The 19,425-nt window shown below is 37.9% G+C and overlaps 2 protein-coding genes across 2 annotated transcripts in view; both read left to right on the top strand.

Moving 5' to 3' along the window:
• ARMT1 (acidic residue methyltransferase 1) overlaps nucleotides 1–9,065 on the top strand; it is a 9,634-nt gene extending 569 nt beyond the window's left edge. Inside the window, exons 2-5 of the mRNA XM_082756595.1 lie at nucleotides 561–666; nucleotides 1,228–1,469; nucleotides 2,915–3,080; nucleotides 4,118–9,065. Of these exons, the coding sequence (XP_082612721.1) occupies nucleotides 561–666; nucleotides 1,228–1,469; nucleotides 2,915–3,080; nucleotides 4,118–4,885 (1,282 nt within the window). The 3' untranslated portion in view covers nucleotides 4,886–9,065. The remainder of the gene's footprint in view (nucleotides 1–560; nucleotides 667–1,227; nucleotides 1,470–2,914; nucleotides 3,081–4,117) is intronic.
• Nucleotides 9,066–16,912: 7,847 nt separating this feature from the next.
• The window catches only part of CCDC170 (coiled-coil domain containing 170), a gene marked incomplete at its 3' end in the record, with an annotated part of 41,685 nt that continues 39,172 nt past the window's right edge, over nucleotides 16,913–19,425 (top strand). The window contains exons 1-2 of the mRNA XM_082756166.1: nucleotides 16,913–17,058; nucleotides 17,941–17,961. Coding sequence (XP_082612292.1) covers nucleotides 17,044–17,058; nucleotides 17,941–17,961 — 36 coding nt within the window. The 5' untranslated portion in view covers nucleotides 16,913–17,043. The remainder of the gene's footprint in view (nucleotides 17,059–17,940; nucleotides 17,962–19,425) is intronic.

A 19,425-nucleotide genomic window follows, 5' to 3' on the forward strand; every position in this document is an offset into this window, starting at 1 on the left:
GGGAGGTTCAGGCTGGCAATGAGGAGACATTTCTGCTCAGAAAGAGCAGCCAGGCACTGGGACGGGTTGCCCAGTAGGTGGTGGAGGCACCGTCCCTGGGGGTGTTCAAGGAGAGGCTGGACGTGGTGCTAAATCTACCTGTGTAGCTGTAAATCTATCTATTTATATATGAATTTATATATTGGGAGCAAGCACTGTGGATTTTGTGATTGTAAAATCAGTACAATTGCAGTATATCTAAACATTACATGTTGCTCTGGGCTCTTAATTTTAAATTTACCTATCTTTACATCTGCCTAACCACAACTAGAGAATGTATTTTAGCCTGGAATTGACTACATTTTTTACCTCTGTTAGGGTTAGTCAGTTAGTGTTTTCTTCCCCGAAAAGACTTCTCCAAAAGTCAACCTAAGAACCCAACCAATTTCATATCTTTTTTTCTAAATGTCAACTACTATAAAAGTACACAAACATATTTTTAAGACATTATGTTTATTTCAAAATAGAAGATACTTTATCATTTCCTCTCAGTAAGGAAATTTTGATCTTCTCCTTTTCAGATCATTCGCATATTTTACAATCAAAGACAGACTGCCCCAGATCCTCACAAGAACTATTGATACTCTGCATCGACATAAAAATGAATTCTTTGAAGAACATGGTGAGGTAAGAGTAAGGTGTCTTTTTGCCTGATTTTTCCCCCCCTAACTGTTGAGACCCCTTCTATGGTTTGTTTTTACTGATTTATTTTTATGGTCATTGCTTGGCTTTCTTATTCTTTTTTATCTGTTATTCTTCTTGGCCACCTTTCTTGTAGCTTTCTTTCATACATTTCATAATTCACCTTCCTGTCCTACCTTTTTCCGATATTTCTGGTCTGCCCTTGCCTTGTTTTTTTTTTTTTTTTTTCTCCCTCTTTTTCTTTTTAATGATGCTATAGCTAATAGACTTAGCATCTTCTGACGATGGCAGTTTCACTTTTCTGTTGCCCTCTAATGACCAAAAGATCTGATCTAGAAAGAAGTCCAATGCGTGATTCACTTTAGGAGCATATGCATAAAATGAGAATCATTTACCCAAATGTGTTTGGCTGAATCAAGCTCTGATTTTTCAGGGACTTGTATGTGGCAATTGAAGCTTATTGCTTGCTTATTCCTGAAAACCTGGTCTGCGTTTCTACAGGAATAAATGTTCAGAATAGGAACTTTTGTTCTTCACTTATTGCAGAAGGGCGTTGAAGCAGAGAAGAGAGCTATATCTTTCCTTTCCAAATTACGGAATGAACTTCAAACAGACAAACCAGTGACTCCATTAGAAGATGAGCTGCCTGACGCCACGCTGTGGAACCAATACCTTGACTACCAACGAAATTTATCAAATGGAAATGGAGGACCAAGTTGGTTTCAGTCTCCTTGGTTATATGTAGAGTGTTACATGTATCGAAGAATTCATGCAGCGTTAGCACAGAAGTAAGTATTTACTAGCTTGGTGTATTACTCTGCAAAACATTATTCTGCCCCCTTTTAATTTTAGGAGAAAGGAAGACACCTGGGGACTAAGATATACAAAAATAAAAAAGTTTTAAGTATTTCCATATTCCTTTTCCCTTGTTTTGCACCTCAGATTTAAAATTAATATTTATTCAGTAGATTTTGAGGTTTATTGTCATTTGTTATGATTCGGTTTCTGCAACTTAGTCAAACTTGAGTTTTCATGTAGACTGCATAGCTTGCCCTTGCAGACTAATGTAGAGCAGGGTCTCAAAGCGATTTAACATCTCTAAAAGGTTTGTTAGCTTAGAATTATCTCTTAAGGTGCACGTTCATCTAAAATACATAATAGGAGTGCCACCACCATGTTGGGCATTCTAACTTGTTCTGCTGCTTGAGATCTGAAGTTCTTACTGCAATGGACCCGTTCATTCTACACCATCATCTTAGTTACAGCAGGGTTTGCAGGCCATGTGTTGCATCAGACTTTGGGAGCTGATCCTGATTAAAAATAACTTCGAAGGAAAAGTTTGTTGTGCTGGTACTGTGGAGAGGTGCCAGTACAATGTAACAGGGTAGGAATGAACAGTTTAATTGCCTGCTGCTGTCTAAAATGAAATAAAATAAGAGGAGATACTTTATGCATAGTGTTCTTAGTACCTGTTCTTAGTATTACAGAGATGGAAACATAGTAATGGGTTTCCTTGTTTCTACTGCTATATCAGGCCATTGGAACTCTTGAAAGTTCAAATTTGAGATGGATGTTTTGGATTGTACTAAAACAAACAGATGCTCTTCATTAGTAAGCTTTAAATTTCTCAGTCTTTATTATTTTGCTGCTCTTAAGCATATGTTTGGATAGAGGTTCAATCATTTGTTAAAACATGTAACAGCAAATATGATTCTTATTACATAACGAGTTTCTATTTCTTATATAGTCCAAGAGCTGCATTATTTTGTCATCTTTGTCGTGTTAATTTTCAAAAGTCCTAGATAAAAGCTTTCATAAGAATGACATCACATTACTGTAAGAGACTTTGGTATGGGAAATATACTTCAGTAGGCACGAATGCAGTTTGGGTCAGCAATTCACTATGTTTGTTCACTTGCATATTATAATTTTAGTCCTTTGTATACAAAGAATGGAGTTTAAAATTGTTACAGCAGGGATTGAACACTTATTCACTCTCAGAATTGCTAAAAATATGAAGATGTCCTGTATGCTATTTGGTTTAGTAAGGTGTGTTATCAAGCTTTTATTCAGATGCCTAAGAATTCACTATGACAAGTTAAAACTGCATAATCAGTGGCTATTACGCAGTCTAAAACCACTGAGCTCTGAGCTTGCGTTTTCATGTATTTCAAGTGCTGTCTTGGAAAATGTGGAAAGTATGTTAATATACTCTTTCTCTGCTTACTTTTAGCCCACCTATTGACAACTTTGATGTATTTAAAGAAGGAAAGGCTCAAAATTTCTTCGAATCCCAAGGGGCTATTATTGCCTTATGCACTTACTTTCAAGAACTGCTTAAAAACATCAAAGATCTAGATGAGAAGCAACTTCAGGAGGAATTTTTAAAGCTACTGCAGGTAAACTTGTAGTTTACACTAGACTTTACACAAAACTTTAAAATATCCCTTCTCTGTAGCAAATGAAACCTTGAGGGTATAAAGAATCTGAATTTCATTGAGAATTTTTTTTTTTTTTTTTTTAAAAAAGAAGCTTTTTTGTTCTTTTTTGTTTGTTTGTTTGTAAGGGTGTGATGAAATCCTGATGGCCATACTGTATCACTACACTGGAAGTATTTGTTTGATGTTTTCCTTATACTGCTGGTCTTCATTGTGTATTTGAAAACCCAGCATATTCTCTCTCAGGAAACAGTATCTCTAAAATAAATGTTATGTTGAGTTCCAGAGGGACTTTTTGTTGTTTAACTATAGAATTTTAAAACAGTTAATTTTACTGACACTTTAAAAGCTTTAGACTTTTGGAAATAAGCTAGATGTCAGTTTGGGCCAGAAGTGGTTTAAAAGTTTATAACTGCACTGTTCTCGGAAAAAAAATGCCTTTGGATAGAATACAGAATATCACAGGATTATGGTAAGTTCGTTCACTGGCACCAGTGCACATGAACTATATGACAAAACTATTAGAAGCTCATTAGAGTGTACTTAAAACACTTTTATGTTTTCGTAAATGAGTACTAGTTCTAGTTCTTATTTGTCTTCATGTAATAAATCAATCATGTTTTATTACTGTTTTTTTTTTTTTTTTTATTCCCACTGATGTTTTCTGGAGTTATAGTGTGGAGAACACAATTTATAAAGCTTTCCAATCAGTGTGTTTACATTATTCTGAATCTTCCATCTTTGTCAGTTCTGATGCATGTTTCTGATGCCTACATAAATGCAGAGCCTTGTTTGGTTCCTTCCAAGATTTTTTTTTTTTTTCTGTGTTGAGATATTTGCACAAGAAGTTGATTTCTATTAAAGCTTGGAGGAAAATGTGGAGTCAGAGCCTTCATGTCCCTAAAAAAGAAATAAACAAAAATCTTTAAGTACTTGCAAAGTTTAGAATGTAGCTACAATGAAACTTACCAAATGTTTTTGTTTCTTCCTCATTCTAGGTGTCATTGTGGGGCAATAAGTGTGACCTTTCTTTTTCAGCTGGTGAGGACAGCTCTCAGAAATCTAGTCCTCTACAATGCCTGGAAGATATGGTACCTTTTGTCTTAGTGAATGATATGGAAAAGCTTTGGTCACTACTTAAAAATGCCAAAAATAGAAAAACAGATAAATGTAAAGTTAGAGTTGATATAATCCTGGATAATGCTGGATTTGAACTTGTAAGTGATTTTGTGTTAGCTGACTTCCTGTTATCATCAAAGCTAGCTGATGAAGTCCACTTCCATGGAAAAAGTATTCCATGGTATGTGTCAGATACCACAAAGAATGATTTTAACTGGACTATAAAACAGCTTCAGGCAGCTAATCATATGTGGATGTCTAGATGTGGGATTAACTGGGAGGGCAATTTGAAAAAGGGCATTTGGGTTTACCATGATCACATGTTTTGGACTTTGCCACATGATTTTTCCAGTATGGCTGAGGTTGCTCCTGATTTGTATGCTGATCTACAGAAGTCAAACTTGCTTCTTTTTAAAGGCGATCTAAACTATAGAAAATTAACAGGAGATAGAAAATGGGAGCACACTGTTCCTTTCCATCAGGCCTTGAACAAGTTTCATCCTGCACCTCTCTGTAGTTTGAGAACACTGAAATCTGACACGCAGGTCGGCCTGAAACCTGGACAAGCTGAACAAATTCAGGCTTCTGAACCTGAATGGATGATAAGTGGGAAATATGGGGTGGTTCAGTTTGATCCTGCTCTCTGACTCCAGTTCCTAATGTTCTGGCAGATAGATTTAGTCAAAGTTTTAACTTTGTTAAAAAGTTTAACTTTCTCTGTTCTATGCTTGGCTTCAGCAAATTTTTGTTCTTGTTTGCACTTTTTCTTCCAAACAATTTGTTGTTGTTGTTCCACAAAAGACTTTTTGGTGTTCTGTAAAAGTTCACAGTTTACATAAATCACTGCATTTCAACATATTTTGTGTTCCTATTGTCCAATGTCAGCAGAAGATGTTTAAGGTGAACATTTGGTTGTCCGTAATTTTTTTCTTCATCATTGAGTATGAGGGTTTATGCCTAACAAGTGAAAAATCTGCTTTGGAAACAGTTTTCTCAACTGCATCTTTGCATGTATTTACTCACTTCAGGATATTTTGTTCTCCATGTGCCATGAATTGCATGAAAGCTAATGTTTTAGCAAAAGCACAAATGAATTATTTTGCATATGGTCATTGCAGGAACATATTTTAAAACTGCCTGAAAGAGTTTACTTCTACTTTTTACATAATTTGTTTTTTATGTGCTGCTTGTGTCAATTGACAAAGTACTTTCATTGTTTTTTAAATGGTTGTCTTATTTGAAAATAGCAGTACATTAAGAGAAGAGTTTTGGGGTGATATCTGGTAAATGTTGAATCTAAATTTGAAAATTAAACTTAAGTTTTGATTTTTAAAATAGAAGTGGATGTTGCTAACCATTTTGCTTGGAAGAGGGGAGTTATCCCATCTGGTAGTAGGAAAATGGACAATTCCATTTTAAGAGTGGGGAAGGTTTTATTTATCTAAGAATCTCTACCAAAAACAACAACAACAAAACACAGTTACCTTGCTAACTGGATTTTAGATTTAATAAAAACTTGAACTGAAGGTGGCCTGTCCACCACCAGTGTTGGTGGTTCAAGCATTGCTGCCTCTTTCAATTGTCGACATTCTTATTGTCAAATATAGTGCTTTGTATTTTTTTAAGAAGGATGCCACATTTTTTATGGGGGAAATATAACCCCAGTTGCACTGAGAAGTACAATATATACTAAAGATACACATGCCATATAGGTTGCTGCTAATTAGAGTTGTGTCCCATTTTCTTTTCCTCCAACCCAGTCTCAGTTTACCTCACTCAGAAGTTGGGGGAAAATTTGGAATATTTTAGTGATTTTTTTTTTCAGAGTGACATGAAAGGGAAAATGCAATATCTGTTTCTAAAGGAAAAATTAAAAATAGATTCTATTGTCTTATTTTAGTTGTTTGAAATAGGGCCTTTTTAGAGGGCTGCGATGGCAGCGATAACTGCAGGTTAGTTAGAAAACAGCAAAATTTCCCATAGCATGTGTCTTTCTGTCTATGCTGCTGTCTGGAGCTGCTAAAATGAGTAGAACTTGCTGCTGGTAAACGAGGTTGTTATGTTACAGAGAACAGGAGTAGCCCACAGGTAGAGAAACTTCATCTTCTATTTTATAGATACAGTGAAATCTTACACAACAAAAAGGAGGGCACTGTAGCGGCCTTGCTTGGCTGCATTCTGGAACTGAAGAAACGTGTGCTCTGACAAAGGAATTAGAATGGCTGGATGGTGGAAGGTGAACTAAAAGAGACTTCTGCACTTAATGGTTAACCTAAGACAAGAGTAAACTTTGGTAGGTCTAAAGCTATTTTAGCTTTTGAAAATGAAGCTGGAATCCCTTCTGGTCAGTGAAATCACTGGAAAAAATGTCTCGTTTCCCATTCTGACATGCAGAGAATCAGCTGGTGCTATGAGATACTGTGTTCCTATAATAAAGATCAATATAATGGATAAACGTGCTCCAGTTGCTGATGACTTCAGTTATTTGTGTTCATGTTGTTCTTTCTTTTCGCTTCTGAAAGTATATTCATATTTTAAAGTTGCAAGGTCAAATAGTCAAAAACTAAGATGCTAGGAATTTCAGGAGGCAATACAATACTAAATACTGGTGGGATTCTAGTTTTGGGACCTGAACTTAGTCATTTCCTTTGTATCTCTGGTTTACTACATCTAAAGGATGAATTCACGTCCATCCCAAACCATTTGAATAACTGTAAGTTAGAAATCCAGTTGAGAGCTAAAGGTCAGATGGCCTGTCTCTGTCTGGAGAGAGCTCAGGGGGGCTCCAGCTGTGGTGCTTTGATCAAATACATAAATGATACGATGAGTCTGGGCACTGGAGCCCCAGTTTCTCATCTTTGAAAATGCTGTTAACTTGTTTCAAATGCACTTTGAAGCAACAGCTTTGGGTCAAGAGCAGAGAGGTGGATGTTGTGGAATAGGTGCATTGAAAACTTCCTGCCTAGTCCAAGGAAGCAAAATAATTAGCAGAAAGAACCTGATCTTCTCTGGATGGATTATTTTTGAGGTGCTCACTTAAACTGCTGGAGAGGTTTGAAAGTTGTAACTCATTTTGCAGTCTATTAAGTCAGCATGTCTTTTACCCCTCACAAAGGAAGGTTTTGTAATTATTAGCGTGGCGACCTAATTACATCAAGAATACACATACATAACTTCCAGATACCTGATTGCTTGGCTTCTAGAGCTGTAACTGCAAAGTGTCATTTACAGACAGGGTGGAATATGCATTACACTTTTCCATTTGTTGGTTGGCTGTTACAAAAAGTTTACAAAAATAAAATTCAGATTTCCCATAAAGAAAAGAAGCGATGCTGAAATGCCGGTGTTGTATTCTCCTGTGCTACAAGGTAGGAGCAGGACTGGTACTCTGGTGAGGCGCTGTGCTCTGCTTTTGGGTTAGCTATAGGTTAGTTGAAAATAGTGTATCTGTTTAGGAAGTGCTTTCCTAGGTATTCAGCATTAACTACGTGTATAAGTGCAACTTCATGAAAGGGAAGCCTGTGCCTACTTTGTTCAGGTGGAATATACTGTTATTAGACAGCATAAAGCATATGTTATAATAATAGCATACGTTATAGCATAATTATTTTCTTGATTGACCAGGAAAGTTGCTTCTGTACATCAGTTATAACTAATTGCCCAAAATGCTTCTACAACATATCCCAGGAGCTACTGATTCGTATACCCAAATTCTTGAGGTTTTCCTTTCATGTGCCATTTGAGTATTTATAGCAGAAATAAGGGCATTTTCAGTAATTCCAAGGACCACCACAGACCAATGTCTTTTGACACATTTTTTTGTGTGTGTGTGCTACCTCTTGAGGAACTGTATTTGTAAATCAGTTCTTGAGAGATAACAATGACTTCCATCTGTGATGAAACAGTGGGAGAAGTAGGGTCACTGGCACAGCAAAAGCTAGTATAAAAACCAAGTACTTCATAATTTGTTACGTTAAGATATGTACAATAAGTCTGTATGTATTTGAGGCTGTAAGATGAGCTGTTATAAAATAAACTGATCTAGAAAATAAGTTGATGGTATGACTGGAAACTGATTGAAGAATAATGAAAAGAATACTGAAGAATATTGAAAGCTTATTTATTCTGTGAGGTTTTGAAAGAAATAGATGCAAGAGTACCAACATTTTTTTCCCTAATACTGCCATGTCTCAAACTTTTTACCTTGTTACAATACCGATATTCTTGTTAATTTCAAAACCCTAAAAAGCATTGAGAATCTGTCGAAATACATATGACAGCTACTTACTAAGCCTAGTGCAACTGGTGTAATTGTTATGAGGATCATTTCCCAAACCAATAGGTGCTCCATATGTTCTCAGCAAAAATGGAAATACTTAACTGTTTGGCTCGGTGTAACTAAAATATTTCTAAACCACTTTGTTTTACATGCACTACTAATGTTCCATAAAACTTAACTGTTGCTGTTGAAATAGTTGCTTTAAAGTTCATAGTGTATTTGCATTCATGGTTGAACTACTTAATTTGTTCTTTGATGTGAAGCATATTTATCTCTAGTACTCTGTCAGCATAGGAAAATGTTCACTCTGTTGCCCAGGGTGTACCACTATTAAATGTTTTCATTCTAAAAAATTAAACTGTATATAAAATAATAATTCCAAAGTGGAATTTTATACAGAATTGCTAGTTTTCGTGAAATGTTTTGTTTGCTTAGAGGCCTTTTGTTTATCTAAAATACAGAGAAAAAGTATAGAATTATTTTCATTTAAGGCAAAAATATAAGTTGAAAATCACCTCTGACTTACTTAAGGAGTTTAAGAATAAAACTGTGAAAATCTGTTGTTTAAAATGTTTCTTTTATTTCTTTACAATATGGCAGCAAACAGAGTGCAGAAGTTCTTCCTACACCATGGGCAGTTTATATTTCTTGGTTGTGAAAATAAACGGAGTACATTTATGTCATAAATACATGTAGACAAATTAATCCAGGTTCTGGCTCAGCTTCATAGTTACGAATTCCAAAGATAAATTGTGAGGAGGGGTTTTATTTATGTGTCAGGCTTTGGAATGGGTTACCCAGGGAAGCAGTGGAGTCACCATCCTGGGGGGTGATTGGACATCCTGGGTTTGAAGGAAAGATTGGACCTGGTGCTTAGGGACATGGTTTAGTGGATGGCATTGGTGGTAAGGTGATGGTTGGACCAGGTGATCTTAAGGTCTCTTCCAACCTTAATCATTCTATGATTATTTTTTTGGTTTGGGGTCTTTTTTTTTTTTTTTTTTTTTTTTTTTCCTCTTCCACTTCCATTGGGAAAGATGTCATTATGATCATATAAAATGAATAAACATTCAGTGTTTATATGCTGCTTTTATCACTTTTCAGTAAACTAAATGGTCATAATTTTTAAAGCTTATGTTTGAAATGTGATTTTTTTTTTTAATTTTGAAACGTGAATTTAAAAAAAAAAAAAAAAAAAAAAAGTGAAGACATTTCCATGCTTGTAGGATTTTTTTGTTCTTTCTTGGGATCCTACCTATTTTTTCCAAGTCTTTTACGGCGTCAAAGATTTGGAACTGAGCAGACTAAAGTAAGATATATCAAGGTGCATGTTAGGGGGTTTAATGATCCCACACAATGCCTCCATGGGTTTAGCTGAGTTGTGCAGGTTCACATGGGCTGAGGACAGTTAAACTCAGTATTTCACAAAAAAAAAAAAAAGCACTGCCGTTTTGTTTAGGCAGAGGAACAACTAGTCTTTATCAGGTTAGTTAATCTTCAAGCTTGTCCACTGTCAGATTTCCGATAGTAACTGGTATCAGACACAACTGACACACACAGACATACGCCCATAATCCTCTTAGTTTGTGTTATTGTCTCCTTTTCCCATGAGTCTAATTTTTCTTTATAGTTGTATTAATACCTTTTTCACCTTCAAGTCTGTAAATGTATTATGAAATTGCCTCCAGAGAGGCAGTATCTTCCTTTAATAAGAGTCATACTTTCAAGTATTTGCTCTCTACATCACATTGTCTGCCACTAGCTGTGATTTCTGCGTCAACTGACAAAAGAGAAATGGAAGTAAGTCCTGTCTTCATTTCTTGATTGTTTTTTGAAGTAGGTAAGTTGAAGATAAGGCGTTCCAAGAAAACTTCTGTGCCACAGGATGTGATACTGGTGATCTGGTGATCTTGGGTGTGTGTGTGACGTGAGGGGGACAGTGCAGCTTGGTGTTGGGGCACACTGCGCTTCTGGAGCTGATACCTTTGGGAAGGCAAGCATGAACCTTGGTATGTCATGCCCATGACTTATGTGCCCAATATTTGTAAAAATGTGACTGTTTCAGTTATTCTAGCTGAATTTGAAGACCATTAGGTCCTAGGGATTAAATGTACCCTGAGACTCTTTTGGGGAAATAACAGTTCATTTTCCTTTTTAATGTTGCTAGCATAATAGTCTTTTCTACTTCAGCTATAGTTGCCTGTACATGAGTGTCTGAAATGTGTATATGTATTCAAGTCATGTTACCTTCTCAATGTGGTATTGATGTCAGTGGCTTGAGGTCAAAACCACTTATTTCTATACAGTATTAATCAAAAATGCATCTTTCAAAACTAAAATATTTTGATTCAATCTTTTAATCAGTTATTATGATGTATTTTTAAAAGATGATCTGTGAATAGAATTACTAAATCAACAAAACTTTCTATTTAGAGAGTAGAGCAACTTTAGTAGGTACATGAGTTCAAGAGATTCTGTATGGTTATTTTCTCAGGCTGAGGCTCTCCCTGTAATTTCTGTAACACAACATGAAGAATTCCATTCACGTAAAAGATTCCTTGAAATGATTTTTAACTAAAAATTCAGAATTAATCTTTCCTAAGTTTTTATGTCCTCACTGTTAAAGAAAAAGAAACACTTGAATCCTTTTAAGAGCTCTACCTGTAGTATTTAGCAAACAAGCCTAAAACATTTTTAGTGTTATCATGCTGTACTAAGATATGTTTCGTGGTTGAATGTCTTGAAGTACTGTACTCCCTCAAACTACCACATTCTTTTCCAGTGTTAAACGAAATTTCTGCTTTTCTTCATCCTCTTTTTCTTGCCCCTCTTGTTACTCTTGCTACAGTTCAGCATTTGTTTTTTTAAAGGTGAATAATTTTGTAGCCCTACTCTAAGGTGCAGTTTTATAAACATTCTCTCAGTATCACAAAGGGCATAGAAGTAGCTGAAGTTTGGCTCTTGAACCAGCTGTGGCACTGCAGGATTAGTGATGAGGAAATGCGCTCAAGCATGTACTTAGCGTTAGGACAAGGTTTCACAGTCATTTAATCATGCATCTGCACACTGCTCTGGTAGTGGGACAGTTTGGGCTGCTGTCAAGATGCTGAACTAGAGATTTTTGATTTCAGGAAAGATGTTAAAACTTACACCAAATATATGCTGGTGTTTATGCAAGACGATCAATACAAATTTAACCTGTCAAATATATTGAATATTTTGAAGTGCAGAACGAGTTCCTGTGGGCTCAGCACTTTGCACCATGTGGCTGTAGCACCTTTGAGCCAGTACAGTGAGTCCTGCACTGCTGGAGCACGGGGCGAGACTGACCCACGGCCGTCTGTGCTTTCCAGCAGTTGCTGACCCCAGTGAGGTCCTGCTGTTCCCTCGTGCTGGCTGCAGCGCGTACCCAATCCTGCGCTGAGGCCTTCCATGCATCCTGTTAGTAAAAGCTGCTCTCTGTTTCGGAGACAGTAAGGAGGAAGTGAAACACATCAGAGGGAGCAGTTGTCATCTCGGCTACTGATGGTCACTGTGGCTTTTCCCAGGCTGAGGTGGAGACTTAAGGCTCCCTCCGCTCTGTGCTGCCCAGACAGAGCCACAGCATGGCTCATGCCACTCTCAGCTCTGTTTCCCCTGCTCTATTCCCAGCTTTACTTTGTCCCAGTTAATCTTCTTTTTTTTTTCCTTCCTTTAATCAGTTTAGCGCACATTGCTCTACATGGCAGGTTCTATTTGAGGGATGGCATCACCTAGCTCTGTGCTTCAAGCAATGTCGCATTTTAAAATACGGTGTCTACACTGGCACTCCTGGGCATGGAGGAGGCGGGGGAGATTCTCTGTTACTGGCAGAAACAGTGAAATAGCATCAGGTGCACAGAGGGGAGGAGGAAAAAAGGTAGTGTGGACATGCACATTTAGATAACAGCAAACAGTCCTTAGCACATTTTTTTTTATTATATTGAGCTTGCAGCCTGAGTGTGGCAGTCTCTAAATAATGAATTGATCACTCAGATGTATTCTTAATACATAATAATAAAACAGTACTAGCCTTAGCTTTTCAATTTTATTCTCTGGGAAACACAAATACATCAGTATTCATAGAAACAGAAGAAAAGCTGTCATACTTTCTGATTTGAGTATAGAAATCACATACGATGGCACTGTTCCTTGCAGGTGTGTGTGACAGGCTCCAAAGTAAGTGATATACAGCACCAATATGCCTGCACATCTGAAGGTTTCTTTTCCTTCCTTTTTTCCCTTCCGCTTTTCCTTCCCTTTTCTTAAGGCTAGCTGCAGTTCCTCTGTTCCCATGTTTACCTACTTTATTTGGAAGGGACATGAAGAGGAGGCCTCCCCTGTCTGCTAGTGTTATTTTTGCTCTAATGAAGGCAGCCTGTTCTCCCTGTGCTGTGTGGACTGCTCATTTCCCAGTCTCTTGAAGAAGAAGAGAGGGAAACTGCCTGAGCAAGAGCATGGTGTCATTTGCTCCGTGGGCCTCCACCTTGATTTCTTGAGAAAAAAAGGTAATTTTCTCAGATCTGTGAAGTGCTCTTGTTCGGAGTATTTGAAGTGGAAAAAAGCTTCTGTGAACATCCCTTCAAAAAGACAGGTCACTTCCAGGCATTTCCCAAATCAGTGGACATCTTGTGTTCTCCACCTCCCAATCACTGTTGCTGCAGTTCTGAGCATGAGGCTTGGCCCTCTAGTCTGGCAGAAAAGGACCTGAGGGTGCTGGTCAACAGGCTTCTGACCATGTGCCAAGAAGGCCAACAGCAGCCTGGCTTGTATCAGGAATAGTGTAGCCAGCAGGACCAGGGAGGTAATCGTCCCCTTGTATGCACCTCTGGTGAGGCTGCACCTTGAGCACTGTGTTCAGCTTTGGGCTCCTCACTACAAGGACATCGAGGCCCTGGAGCGTGTCCAGAGCAGGGCTATGAAGCTGGTGAAGGGCCTGGAGCACAAGTCCTGTGAGGAGCTGCTGAAGGAACTGGGGTTGTTTGGTCTGGAGAAGAGGAGGCTCAGGGGAGACCTCATTGCTCTCTGCAACTGCCTGAAAGAAAGTTGTAGTGAGGCGGGTGCTGATCTTTTTTTCTCAGTTCTCAGGTGGCAAGTGATAGCATGTGAGGAAAAACAGAGTACAGTTGTGCAACGGGAGGTTTAGAGTGGGCATTGGGAAGAATATCTTCACAAGAAGGGTGGTTATGCATTGGAGCAGGTTGCTAAGGGAGTTACCATCCCTGACGGTATTTAAGAGATGTGTGGATGCAGTGCTTAGGGGCATAGTTTTGTGGTGGGACTCAGGTCAGATGGATGGATGGGCTTGATGATCTTGAAGGTCTTTCCCAACATAAAGGATTCTGTGATTCAGTGGAGGTGGCTTTGTGGTGCAGCGTGCTGCTGTCTTGTTTACAGGAAAAAAAAAAGAGGTTGTGGCTGTAAGGTCAACACGCCTGCACCGCTCCCGTTAACTCAATCTTCAGATCTCACATTTGTGCTGCTGGCCGGGTGTGTTTTCACTACTGCCCCATGGCGAGTGGCAACTAGCCCCAGCAGAGGGGCGAGGCAGCATTTACATGAGACTGGCCCCATGGTATGCGCGGCCTCCATACCAGCGAGCCGGGCCCGCCCGCGTTGCCTTGGGGACGGAGCCAGCGCGGCGGCCGCCATCAGAGGCCCGAGGGCCGGGAGCACCGGGCCCAGGTACCGGCTGCCGGCCGTGCTCCGAGCAGTTTTGGGAAAAAGCTTTCCCGGTCTCCAGGAGTTTTCTGTTGGCTGTTTCTGTGGAGGGCGGCTGGCTGGAAACCGCTCTCACCGGTTATCTTTTCGGTTTTAAATTTGTTAATACCTTTATTTTAACAGTTTCTGCAGCTGCAGGACTTTGCTTGGTGGTGGGCGTGTGCTTCAATCCCACCTCGGCAAACTCGAGCCGGTCGTTAGAGCTTATCTTTGCTAACTCAAGGACGAAATCTCTCCTCGTTAATGTTGCAGAAGGGAGGGTCTGTCATCTAGCAGGAATTTACGGTTATCTAAGAATTTCTTCCTCGCCTTTCTTGCTGCTTTGAAACTGGTTCGCTGGCTTTGATGTGAATTTAGAGGAGACACCCAAGGAGATTGCTCGGAAGAATCCAGCTCGTTTCTGCTGAAGATAGAGTAGAAAATTTGTAACAGTTTCTTTTTTCTGAAGGGAAAACTATTTGGTAGTGCACGAACAGCTTGGTATGCCCCTCGTAGCTGAATGCCAGTTGCGTAATTACACTATATAGCAAAAAATACAGAGGTTTTGTGTGTTGCAGGGTTGATTGCTGTTATATTAACCATGCTTGTTTTAACCTGGCTGCAGAGTTTTCATTAGCACAGCTTAGTTAGGGAACTGACAGCAGCTCTGTCCTGCGTCCCACTGACCTGGAGTCAGCAGGCTGTGAGCAGTTCTGCGGAGGCTCAGGAGCACGTCAAGAAAATTGTGTTTATAAATTGTGGGCTACAAAAGGCAAATCGATCCAGAGCACCAGTTGGTCCTAACTGTGTTTATGCCCACACACTCAAATATATCACAAATATCTGGCTTGTATTGCACATAGGTAAAACACAATAGGCGTTGTAGGAAAAGTGCAAGAGTGTTGGCATTCCTTGGTGTTCTGTTTTCAAATCTTTCTTTTAAACAAATCTCTTACAAAAGTCATATAACACTATTCAAGAATGATGAAGTAAAGCCCATAGAACAAGTGAGCTGCAAAAATCCCTGCCTAAGCACTTAATTTTGTTGTATTTTACTCCTAATTCTTGTCTTGGCAATTACCATTTTTATTATTTTGGCACTAAACGCATCAGCTCTTCCACATTATTCATTTTGGAAAATCAATGATACAAAGTGTCTTGGGAGATTTAAATTCCTTAATTTAGCCCTGCTGCCAAAGGGTAAAGTGGAAAAAAGAACATATCAAATAATATTTACAGTAACTGATCCTTTTGTTTCTGCCTTGAGAAGACTGCTGTCTTTTGTCATACTAAATTTATTGTTTACATTTAGATGCAAAGTCACCTCTTCCTAACAGAGAGAAAAATGAAAGATGTTGCTGCTTTAACTTCTGCTTGTAGTAGTAGAGGGTAAGATTAAAATTTTGATTGTTGTGCAACTTTCATCTCGGCCCATTACTCAAGCCTTTCAGTAGATAAACAACACCAGACAGTGATTTTTATCTTTTGGTAATACCTTTTTAATGATTACTGCAAAGGGAGAGGGGTAGGGCTAAGCAATACCCTCCTGAAAGGAATTTAGAAAATCTCTTTGCTAATTATTTGGGCTTTTGGGAATGTTTTACTTATTTTTGCATGTTTCTAGATCTATGCTAAGGCATAAAAAACCCTCCACAGGCATATAACTCCCCCACCACCCAACCCAACATCTTTAATATTACATGCAACTTTTAAGGTTGATATTCATAAAGCAGTATTAATGCAAATATTTTGAGATCTCTGATGGCAGGCAAATTGTGCAAAGTATTACTGATAAAGAAGGTAGGCTTAGCCAAAATATACATACAAACTGGTTAATTTATGAACTTTTTTAACTTTTTTTTTTTTTTTTCTGTAAGAGACTGGTTCGTTGTGGTCTGTTTTCATGTGATTTAACAAAATCTGACTTGTTTAATAGTGCCTCACCTTTCTCACACCCATGGGTGTGTTTAGCTGCTGTGGCTATTCTGAAGCTATGTGCATGCTGGCTGGCTGGCTGCTGTTGCCAAGTTAATTCTGCACTGGCCAAGTGTTATCTGCTTTCCCTTTGTTCACTAATGACTCTGAAAACTGTCAACTGCCTGATTTTCATGAAACTTGTAGACATTTAGCTTTTTATTGTGCAGGTTTTATGAAACATATATATTCTGATTTTTTTTTTTTTTTTTTTTTTTTAGTTAGTATAGATTCTTTTGCAAAATACAATAAAAGTTCAATGATCCCCTGAATGCTGAGGTAGATTTCTTTCCTTTAAAATCAATTTATACAAGAAAGTTTTACAAGTGGCCTTGTTAGAACATATTTTGATTGTTTTGTCAGAACATTAAGCTAATCTGGTTCTGGATGACAACAGACTTTTAATATTACATTTCTAACTGTAGTTAGAATAGTCACAATCAAAACATGGTGCTTAAGCTCCCTTTTCTGGTTGTTGAGCACATGCCGAATGAATTCCTATTGTTCTCCATTGTCCTGGGATTAAAATTTCCTTGTGATTTCTGAGGAAGATGAATTTTGTATTGAATTTTTTCAATTGCACGTTCATCTCAGTATTTTATATTGGATGTCATCTTCATTCTAGTTGCAACAAATAATAATCATCTGTGCTGCTGTGTTGGGAAAATGTATTGAATTTTCAGAAATTAGAACAATTTTTATGCATATATATACCCGTAAGCATAAAGTTGCATTAGGAAGAAAAATAGCTTCAGATTTTTTTTTTGTTTGTTTTCAGAATACAAACTATTATCAACTGTTTTCAACCTCTTTGCATTTAGAATCAAAGGAAAAATGGAACCAACAAAGGTTTGTGAGTCATTATTTTTGGTCTGCCAATCCAAATGTGCCTAAGTGCGTGGGAAACAGGAAGATGAAATCCCTGCCCTGAGTAGTGTCCATCTGCTATGGCCAAGAGGCAAGGAAAGACTGTACTTGCAGATCACTCAGTGTAGTGGTTAGTGATTACTTTTTGAGGGCTTTCTATTTTTGTAGAGATTTAAAAATATATATATTTTTGAGAAAGAGGGGGGAGCAGAGGTAGCAGTGTTTGCCAGGGTAAAAATTAGAAGTGTGGCAGGAAAGGACATTGATAATAAAGGAAAAGCTGATAAAAGCAGAATGGGAGTGACTGACTTGAACAGCTGATGGATTTTGAAGTGTATGGGAAGGTATAAATCTAGTGAATATTGTTAATGTTCTGCCAATTCTGTATTAAGTGAAGTTTGCCAATTACAGGCCAGATTCCAAAATGGTGGAAATGGTTATCTGGTAAAAAATGAAAAAACAAAACAAAAAAAAAACAACACAAAAAACACACCACGTAATAGCAATGATGTCCTTATGTTGTTCATCCCCTAAATAATGTCTATTGCTAACGCAGCCAAAGGTTTAAGTAAATATTACTCACAAATATTGTAAATATACATTTATCTTCTGTTTGGCATTGGAAGTGAAGTGAAAGCTTATTTAGTGGTAAATGGCTGCTAAATGGGAAGGGATACAAATTTCATAATGTGAATGGGTGAAACATTTAAACCCCAGACTGCTCATTGAATTGTAATATATGAAGGTTTCTCCTGTGTACTGCCTCTTATTCTTTTAGCACATTATTCATTTTATTCACTTAACTGTAATCAGTATAAACTATGTAGTACTCATAAGACATTACAAATCTGATTTTTTTTCCAGGGAGTGACAAAATCCCCACAGGTACGTTGTAAATCTTACCCCTGTAGTAGAGTCATGCCCAGTTAATGGAGTTGCTATATGAATGACTAATGACCAGACTTGTGAATAGATGCTGGCAAAACGTGGAAAGCTATTTACTTAAATAGTAAGACATGTATGCTCCCTCCCCTTCTCCCCCGAATGTGATAATTATAGCAGCTTTCCTAGTGTGGTGTCACAGTGATTAGTTTCGTATTTGCTAAGGCACATGAGAACTGCTTCTATAAATCTCACTAAAACCATAAACGTGTGAACGGTAATTCCTATTGACTTTAGCACCTGGCTTATTTTAAACCTCTTTTAAATCATTCTGAATGTATATCTTTACCTCTCTAAAATACCCGCTATTTTAAAATCTACCTTTGTAAAACAGATGTGGGTTTTATCAATTCCATCTGTAAAGGGCTTTCTTACATTGATTATTGCTGAGGAACAAGGTCCTTCTTCAGCTGTGATTTTATTATGTCATCAGTTTTGAGAGATATTCCCTCTTTCTGTAGAGTCAGAAGCAGTTGTCTTTGTTTATGGAAGAAAAAGAAAATGTACACCAATACAGTAATATAAATATAATAACATATACATAATGTAAACAGTGTTACTATTTGCTAGCAGTGGCTTTAGTTTTGGAGCCATGCTGTACCACAGGATGAAACAAAGCTCTCTACCTCAAAGAATTCCGTGTGGTTGTACAACATGAAACAAGTGGAATAAAGCAAAAAGAAGACAAAGTAGCAAAACGATGGCCCATGCCTTGCCTTACTCCCTCAGAATGATGATAAAGCATTGAGAAAATTGGCAGCCCTTTTATCTCCAAGGCTGTGCTCTGCTGTACATGACCGTGAGCTGTGCTGTGTGTATCAGTCTGGCTTGATGAGAGTGGCAACTCCTCTGTGAAGGAGCACTGCTGAGTGTCTTTGAGGAGATGAATGTGATTAAGCTTGATGGATGTAATCCAGTCTCTACTAGGGAACTGAAGAAAGATTAAAGAGTTGACGATATTATAAAAACTAATCCAAAGTAATTTACCTTTTGCCACAGTCCAAACTAGTAGTTTTGTCTTATTCCTCAGGGACTTTTGTATGTGTTTCTTGATAGAGGGTTATTTTACTACATATTCACCTGTTTAGAAAAATGTTTTTTTTTTTTTTTTTTTTTTTTTTTTTTTTATATATCTATTTAGACTGGACAGGAGCTGAACTTCTAATTTATCTCAGCCTAGAAACCAGTGCCAATGCAGAATGAAGTAGAAGGGCTACATGTCACACTTTAACTTCAAAATAATATGTGCAAGAGTCTCTATTAACCTCCTGTAAACTCTGGATGCTCCTTTAGCATCATGGTTTCTGGCTTAAGGAAACCTTAAAGAACTTGGAACTTTCTTATCAAACCATCAGATGACTGTCTCCATGCAACATGTAGCCAAAGGAAAGGCATCTGAGACACACC

This window comes from Aythya marila, assembly GCF_965140915.1.
Source record: "Aythya marila genome assembly, chromosome: 3".
Lineage (NCBI taxonomy): Eukaryota > Metazoa > Chordata > Aves > Anseriformes > Anatidae > Aythya > Aythya marila.